The 9,469-nt window shown below is 47.6% G+C and overlaps 1 protein-coding gene across 1 annotated transcript in view; it reads right to left on the reverse strand.

The window, feature by feature from the left end:
- ITPKA (inositol-trisphosphate 3-kinase A) overlaps positions 1–9,075 on the reverse strand; it is a 56,763-nt gene extending 47,688 nt beyond the window's left edge. Inside the window, exon 1 of the mRNA XM_090033394.1 lies at positions 8,488–9,075. Coding sequence (XP_089889520.1) covers positions 8,488–9,075 — 588 coding nt within the window. The remainder of the gene's footprint in view (positions 1–8,487) is intronic.
- Between the last annotated feature and the right edge of the window lie 394 nt (positions 9,076–9,469).

The following is a 9,469-nucleotide window of genomic DNA, read 5'->3' on the forward strand; positions in this document are numbered from 1 at the left end:
TCACAGAGTCACCTCTCCACAGTGCCTGGCTGCATTCCTGTAAATAGGTTATCAGATTGGTATCAGTCAAAATGGTTGGTTAATAATCAGGTATCGGTATCAGGCAAGAAAATCTTTATCAGTGCACCCCCAAATTTATGCAAACTGTTTAAACTACTTTACATAGCCAGACTCATGATTTGGAATCATAGAACAAGGGGTCTGGAAAAGACGTGAGGACATCATCATCTGTTCAACCTCCCACTCAAGGCAAGAGCATCGCTGTCTAAAGCACTTACCTAATTCAGTTAAAAACCTCCAATGATGGAATTCCACAACCCCTGCTCCAGCAATTAGCAACCCTCACAATTAGAAAGTTCTTCCCAATACCTAATCAAAATTCTCCTTGTTTTCATTTTAAACCTATTGCTTTTTGTCCTGTTTCCCATAAACGTATAGAGTAGATAAGGCCATCATCTTTCTATAGAAGCTTGGGTCAGCTTGGGCAAGAAGGACTATACAACAACAGCCCACACTTTTAGGGAACAGATTAGAAAGGCTAAGGTGGCAACTGAATTTAAACTAGCTACAGAAATCAGTGACAATAAGAAGTTCTTCTTTAGGTATGTAGGGAAGAGAAGGAAAACAAATGGAAACATGGGGCCATTGTTTAACAATGGAGGACAGCTGGTTACTGACACTCAGGAGAAAACTAAGCTCCTGAATGACACATTGCTTCAGTATTTCACCGGACTAAGGGGAAAATCATACTAGATAAGGTTCAGAATGAGCATGGTGGGCATGACAGCCTTCCTACCATTGACATTGAGCTAGTGCGTGATCAGTTAGAAAAGTTAGACATTTAAAAGTCAGCAGGACCGGATGAGCTTCATGCGAAAGTGCTGAAGGAGCTGGCTAAAGTCATCCCAGGCCCTCTGGCAAAAAACTCTTCCAAAACTCGTGGCACTTGGGGGAAGTCCCTGAAGACTGGAAGAGGGCCAATATTGTACCCATCTTCACGAAGGGGAGGAGACAGGACCCGGGGGCAACTACAGGACAATTAGCCTAACTTCTATCCCAGGGAAAATCCTGGAAAAATTAATCAGGGAGTCTGTGTGTGATGAACTTGCAGAAGGTAGGATTCTGAATGACAGCCAGCATGGCTTTGCTGTGGGCAGGTCTTGTCTTACCAATCTCATCTCCTTCTACAACTCACCACCTGGATAAGAGAGAGGACGTCGACACTGTATACCCAGACTTCCAAAAGGCCTTTGATCTGGTATCCCATGATGTTCTCATGGGAAAATTGGCAGACTATGGGCTTAACTACTCCACAGTTAGGTGGGAGGAAGCTGGCTGCGGGGTAGGACCCAGAGAGTTCTAATGAATGGATCTGTGTCATCTTAGCAAGTAGCGGCCAATGGTGTCTCTCAGGGTCCATGCTTGGTCCAGTGCTTTTCAACATCTTTATCAATGGATTTGGATGTAGGGACAAAGAGCTCACTGGCCAAGTTTGCGGACAACACCAAGTTATGGGGGAACTGTGGTCACGCTTAGAAATAGGCTGCAGATATAGGTGAACCTACACAGGCTGGCAGGTTGGGCAGATTAGAACCAGATGAAGTTCTACACTGAGAAGTATAAAGTGCTCCATAAGAGGACGAACAATCCCCAACATACTTACAGGCTCAGTTGCACCAACCTGACTAGCACTACGACTGAAAGGGACCTAGGGGTAATAAAAGACCATAGAACAAACATGAGCCATCAGTGCGATGCTGTAGCCAGCAGGGTTAACAATACTCTGCCATGCATCAACTGATGCATGGCAAGCAAAACCAAGGAAGTGATTCTTCCGCTCTACTTAGCATTAGTGAGACTGCAGCTGGAGTTCTGCATCCAGTTCTGGGCGATGCACTTCAATTTGTTGGGGTCTCTCCAAATCCCAGCCCTACCTTCCAACATATCTATTACTCCCCACAGCTTGGCATCATCTGCAAACTTTCTGAGGGTGCACTCCACCCCATCCTCCAGGTTCCTAATGAAAATGTTGAAAAAATCTGGCCCCAGGACTGACCCAAGGCACTCCGCTTGTTCCTTGCTGCCAAGTAGACAGAGTGATTGATTACTTTGAGCTCAACAATCCAGCTAGTTTTTTATCCACTTTGCAGTCCATTCATCCAACCTGGACTTGCTCAGCTTGCTTGCAATGTTGTGGGAGACAATATAAAAAGACTTGCTGAAGTCAAGGTATATCATGTCCCCTGCCCTCCCTACATCCACAGAACCAGTCATCTTGTCATAGAAGGCAATAAGTTGGTCAGGCATGACTTGCCCTCAGTGAATCCATACTGATTGTTCCTAATCACCTTCTTCTCCAAGTGCTCAGAAATGTACTCCTTGAGGACCTGGCTCCAAGATTTTTCCAGGGACTGAGATGAAGCTGACTGATCTCTAGTTCCCTAGTTCCTTCTTCTTCCCTTTCTTAAAGATGGGCACTATATTTGCTCTTTTCCAATTACTGGGTCCTCTTCTGACCATGAGTTCTCAAAGATAACGGACAGCAGCTCTGAAAGTGCATCAACCAGGCCCCTCAGGTGCATCACATCCGACCCCATGGACTTGTACATGTCCAGCTACTCCAAATAATCCCTAACCTGTTCCTTCACCACTGTTGGCTGCTCACCTCCTCCCCAAACTGTGCTGCCAGGTGAAGTAGTCTCGCTGCTGAGCTGACCTGTGAAGACTGAGGTAAAAAAGGCATTTAGTACTCCTGTCACTAGGCTGTCTCCCCATTCAGTAAGGGAGCCACACTTTCCTTGATCTTCCTCTTGTTGCTGACATACTTGTAGAACCCTTCTTGTTACCCTTCACATCCTTTGCCAGCTGCAACTCCAATTGTGCTTTGGCTTCTTAGTTTCATCAGATTTATAGGCCTGCAATCATTTTTGTTGCTTACCACCAGACTCAGATATTTCCATATCTTCCTTGGTAGTGTGCACCCAAGCTGGACACAGCACTCTAAGTAAGGCTTCACCAGTGCTGAATGGGGTAGAAGAATGACTTCCCAGGATTTGCATGTGACACTCCTATTAATACTACTCAGTATGCTATTGACTTTTTTGCTGCAATACTACACTGTTGATTCATATTCATTATAACATTCAGGCCTTTTTCTGCAGTATTGCAATCTAATCTTTTGTTCTCCAATTTGTATGTGTGCATTTGATTGTTACATCCTAACATCAGTACTCTGCATTCCTTATGACTGAATTTCAGATTATTTACTTCAGGCCATTTCTCCAATTTATCAATGTCATTTTGAATCCTAATCCTGTCTTCCTAAGTGTCTGCTATCCCACCCAGCTTGGTGTCATCAACAAATTGACTAAGTCGATATTGAAGTTCCATCCTCCAACTCAGCAGCTGGAGATGTTTTCCAGTGGCAAGCAGGAATGACTCAACTTGGGCCAAACCAAGTCAGGCCTAGAACCCAGCCACTGCCAAAACTGCTTCTCCCTGCTTCCTAGCTGTAGTGTGGGCAAACCCCCCGCCGCTCCAAGTCACTAATGAAAATATTGAATAGTAACAACCTTATTTTCACATAACCACAAAACCTAGCTAGCAGGACAGCAGCTGACCAGGTTTCCTATGCACATGTACTTACCTGTCAGCACATCTCAGCTCTGGGCTGGGGACATATCTAGAGTACAGACAATTCTTGGCCTCTACTCTGAGTTTGCCAATTGATGTTAAGTGAAGTGGAAGTGTGTGATACGAAAGCTAGAACAGACCAACTGAGTTTAGCTTGTGTAGCAGCTAGCAAACTTCCATAAGAGGGAACAACTTTAAATCCCCACTTAAACAGGGGAGAAGGGAGGAGTTAAAGCTCATGAGTGTGTCCTGCACCATCTGATGCCCCCGTCCCCATCCATCCCTAGTAACTACTACTATTACACCTTCAAGAAGGAAGCTTACTTGCTGAAAGGTTAGTTTGATAAATGCATTTATGACTTTTGATATGCTTACATAAATAGGGTCTTCTCTCTGCACAAGCAGCATCTCTCTGCACACTGCTTTAAGAACATTTCCAACAAGCCAGAGCTGCATTATAATGTAGATGCTTCACCAAACCCAAAATATTCCATTAAAACAATTGGGAATTAATTGAACTTTCACCAACTCTGACAGGTTCCCCACAGAAAGCTACCCTGCTTCTTAGATAACTCAAAGCTTCTAAGGTCTGCAGCTGCAGGCCAGCCCTGCCTACCCCACCGGGCTTCATGCGTCTGTGTAGAGCCAAGAGCCTGAAAAATCTTGATTCTATCAGGGCCTCCAGTCCCAACCTCAATTCCTAACCCCAACCAGAGTTCCCACACTTTAGGTCCTGCAACACAGAGACTTCATACTCTCAGAGTCTCCAAGCTCCTGGATCTGTATGAAGCAGCTTGGAAATCATTAAAAACTCAAGTCATGCCAGAATTCTTGGACCTTCCACACTCTTAATCACAGCCAGGAATCTGGAAATGTGGGGAACCCCAAGGCTCCCAAACTATCCAAAACCTAGTTCCTGGCTCCCCAACAGAACATTAAATTCAATTTACCGCTGCAGGATTCCAGAAACATACTTCATTTCAGAAACACAATGTGCTGGCATTTCCAAAGAGACTCTCTGGGGAGTCATTTAATGAGAAGTTTCAAAAGATCAGAAGTTTCCCCAGAACTGGAAATCCCAAATTCTGGATGGCTCTACTCCCAAATTCCAGCTGACTCTACTCCCAAATCCCCTTCAGGCAAACTTTATCTTCTATGCCCCACCCTACTCTAAAGCAGCTGCTACGTAACAAATAGCATGCACAACACCCACATCCATCTCCAAATATGCTTTATTTTACTCAACCATTTCTCCAAAGTCTTCACATTAACATACACATATATTCATTTCAGTACCCTTAAATCTAGACTCTTCAGAACATTACTAATTCTGCTATGGGAGCAACTAGTGGGGGAAAAGAAATGCTGTGATTCTTTACAACAGCCAGCCTACATAATAACATAAAGTATATTATTTATGCCAGTTTCTTACAAACTTACTGGTTCACAATCATTTGCCAACAAGCAGTGGAAAGCTGGGTGTCGGGATTCTTGGCTTTGAAATCAGCCATGATAGGCATCACAGCTACAAATTATGAAGACTGTATTTAAATCATCTGCAGACATTAGCAAGTATGCACTTTATCCCTAGAGCTGAAGGACATCAGAACATAGGCAGGAGTGGACTCACACCTCTAGATGCACCAGGGAGGCAGACCGGCACACTGTATTCGCACAGGTCAAACCAGAGATTCTCAATCTTTTTCAGATTCAAGGCACCCCTGAGAAAATGCCAGCTCTTAGCTTTCCTTACTTTTGACTACATAAAAATAATACAGCAATTCTTCTCTTGCAAAGGCCTCAGAAAGAGCATAGCAGGTCAGAATGGTTTTGATACTATGGATTCCTATTTGACACCTCTGGATTTATCTTCTGAATCACATGAAGGTGTTTGCACACTTAACAATACTAACACTGAATGGCAGCCTGTATCACCCTTAAGAGGATCTGGTGGCACCCTGGCTGAAAATCACTGGGTTAGAGACATGTAAAATTTGTGCCATTTTGCCTAAAATGCAGTATAACCAAATTACTGAGGCTTGTGTCTGTCATAGTAGAGCCCTGGATTCTATTCCCAACTCTGTTTAGCTTGTCCAAGTTGATATTTAGCTGCAAACTGAGTCAAAGAGCTTGGTTTAGAACTCTATATTTGAAACTCACTACAACTTTTCCTACATTGCAGGGTCTTTTCACATGCAGGACATCATCCTCATTAACAATGTGTGGCATTTTACCAGTTAAAGGGGAATTCAAATCAGGGCAGATCAAGAAGTTATGTGGCACTTAGCAGCTCTGCAAAAAAAATACATTAAAAAAAGAAAAGAAAAAACCCTGACCTTTTAATACTTTGAAAGCCCAAATACATGTAAAGGGATGTAACAGTCTTTCAGTCCCATCATGGTTCACAATATTTAAGATGGCTGCTTTCTTTTTGTTTGTAAACCACATTTTTCACTGACTAATGACTCTTTTTTAAGAGTTTTTAAATGATTTACTTTTATTTGTAACTAGAAAAAAAAAATGCTTCTTCTGAACCCTATCCAGCTTTACGTAGTGCTGAATAACTGAATATGATTTAGAAGTGAGTAGTACAATTTACATACATTAATGTAGCATGTTTTAAATATATGCAAGTCAAACCAGAGGGCTCTGACTAATTAATCAGGACTTCATAAAGGCACCCATTGAAGGCAATGAGAGTTTTGCCCTTGCCAAGACCAGGTCCTCATAATATTCAACATGGTTCTTGGCTTAAGGAATAGTTTTCCTTCAGACCATTCTCACTGATGATGAGACAGCCTCAGGCCAGCATGAGTGGCAGTTGCTTATTTGTATTGATGAAGGGTTACTAATAATGAATTACTGCTCTCTATTAATTATATGTACAGGTCAGGGTTCACTTCAACAGCTCTCAACCATGTTGTTCAAAACTATCAGAATTCATCATCGCACCCACTCACCCCCTACACTAGCAGTAGAGAATGAGCTGAAAGACCTAATAGGTCTTTTCCATCTTTAATTTCAATTATTCTGTTACTCACTATCAAAGCCCCATACGTCAAAGGTCACAATTTCTTATAAAATGCTTTAGAATCATGCACTAATAATAGTTCACCCTTCTACAAGAAAGTCCATCTAAGGATCATAAAAGATTGCATAAATATTAGTTATCAGCCTTGCAAAACCCTTAAAGGAGTGGTATCACCCTCTCTGTTTTACATATTGAGACAGTGAGGCACAGAAAAGCAGAGTGATTTTCCAAAGGCTGTGCCACAAGGCCATGGGAATGGAACCAAAGGTGCATGGCCTGACCACTCTAACTTGCTTCCTCTATCACAGGGTTTTCAACCTTTTTGGATCACTGTACCCCCGGCAGCCAGGCGCGGTGCAGGGGGTGAGGGGTAGCGCATGGCTGCATGTGGAGCAGCGCCAGCTGCTGCATGCAAGCTTTCCCTGCCTCCCTGCGTCTGGTGGCAGCACAGCAGCGTGGGATGGTGCATGACAGTGATCCATCCCCACCTGTCCATGCGTACCCCCTAGGGCCTTCTCATGTACCCCAGGGGTACCCGTACCCCTGGTTGACATCCTCTGCTCTATCATCATAACAATTATACAACTGTCCAAACAGAAGATCCGCCAGGGCAATTACCTATGCCAACACACTGCTTCTCGTTCTTTAATCTCTTACTTCAAAATATATATTGCATTCCCTAAAAACAATTAGGTGCCACTGGCCCAGCAGTCGCAAGCAACCCTACAACAACAAATCATTTACTAAGGAAGCATATTTGAGTTACTGTTTAGAATAACTCACTGGGAGGGAGCCTTGCAAGTTCAATTTATATTAAATATTACGGAAAAAAAAAACAACCACACAACTAATTGCATGCCTTTAAAGCTTCATTTTACAGGCGCAAGCAGCTGCCAGATTACTTAAGGGATTTACTGGGAAGAACGTGTTGCTGCCAAAGTGGACAAAAGCATACATGCTTATCATTCCAAGTTCCTCCCAAGCTCCTGTGTCAAGTTTACAGCAAGAAATAGTTGAAGAAGTGACAACCAGAAACTCAGAGGGGGAGAAATAACTATTGGTAAATGCCTAGAAAAAAAACTGTGGTGGTTCTATTCCCCTTCCCTCCCCTCCTCCTGCCCCCCAAGATGTAATGTGAAAGGCTAAAAAGTGCCTGTGGAAAAAAGTGAAAAAAAAAAAATACTAGGAGCTCAAGTGCAAATGTGTAGCTACAAAAGAAACAGAGGGGCAGCACTTAGGTGGATTTCCACACACTCATCTTCCCAGAAATGTTCTAATGCTCAGTAAGTACTTTCTTATATCCAGTGGGGTTGGAGCATTGTAACCAGGATGGTTCAGGGGACAGACCAGAAGCAGGGTTTTCCCCAAAAAACCTCTACTCTTGCTTATACCCTGAAACAGCAGCCTACGCACCACACAAATACTGCTCGTCACAGTGGATTTTTCACAGTGCCTGGGAGACTGGGAAAAGGGGAACCAAGAGTTTCTTTGCAGTGAGGTCACAGAAACCTATCTGGAAGTGCCAGGTTGGTGAGCGGTCAGTGACCCCGGGTACAGGCTGAGGGCAGAGCTTGGCGCATGGATGTCTCCACGTCAGCACCAGCACAGCTCGGACGGGTGCAGAAGAGCGAGGGGGAGACAGGGCGGGGGTGTAGAGCCAGGTCCCCGGCGACTGGGAGCCCCTCTGGTTTTTAACCGAGGTCCCAGCTGAAGCAACCCTGTGGCTGGCCCAAGAGGCATGGGAGCCAAGGCCCCGCCAGATGCCCAGCAGGCAGTGGAGTACGGCGAGGCCCCCCGCACCCCAGTGCCACCGCCCCGCTGACCTGGTTGGTGTCCTCGCCGTGCTCCAGGTGCACGATGCCCTGGCTCCTGCCCTCCGTGTCGCTCAGCAGGTCGTCCTCGGAGTCCTCGAGCAGCGAGGAGGAGCCGGTGGAGGAGAGCGAGGAGGTGGAAAGGCGGCGGCCCTGCAGGCGATGCGGCGAGCTGTCAGTGCGCAGCCAGCCGCCCCCCGCCGGCCCCTGCGGGCCGCCGCCGCCGCCGCCACCACCCGCCGCCTCCTCGGCCGGCTCGGCCGTCACTGTCACGGTGAGGCGCGGGATGACGGGCTGCAGCACCCCGTTGCGGGGCCGCCGGCTCCGCTTGGCCGCGTCGGGCAGCTCCCCCGCGGCGGCACAGCGAGCCTCGAACAGCGAGCGCAGCTCGCCCACGCTCAGCCGCTTGCCCCTGGCCGGCTCCGGGCTGCCCTGCCCGCCGGGCTGCATGGCGGCGCCGCTCCAGGGCCGGCGGCTGCGGGCGTGCATCGGGGGCCGCGCCGCCGCCACAGCCGCTGCCGCGCGGGAAACTTCCTGGTGCCTCCCGCGTGCGCCCGGGGGCCAGGTGCGCCGCTGCCAGCCCGGCCCAGCCTGACTCATCCGCGGGGCGGCCCCTAGCGCCGCCGGCCCCCGCCCCCCGCACGCCGCGGGGCGGGACGGCCCCGCCTCCTCCTTTTGCTTTCACTTTCCCCGGCCAGCCGTGCCGCCTCGCCTGCCTCTGCCCCTCCCAGCCGCGGCGGGGAGCCGTGCGCCGCTCGCCCCGCACTCCCACGAGGCTCAGGGCCGGCCCGCGCGGTTCCCGGAGGGCTCTGGGCTCCCCGGGAACAGAAGAGCGGCCATTTCCTGGGTCGGGCCCGCGAGCCGTCGAGGTGGTAGATGGGTCCGTGTCGCACAGCTCCCGGCCTCCACAGAGCTCCTGTTTTGAGCCTCTGCCTCACTCGGCCCCTCACTCCGCCGCGCTCCCCACCAAGCCGCGACCTCCTCTGGGGCCTGC

Source organism: Crocodylus siamensis, chromosome 2 (genome assembly GCF_052110815.1).
Source record: "Crocodylus siamensis isolate JL-2025a chromosome 2, ASM5211081v1, whole genome shotgun sequence".
In the NCBI taxonomy this organism is placed as follows: Eukaryota; Metazoa; Chordata; order Crocodylia; family Crocodylidae; genus Crocodylus; species Crocodylus siamensis.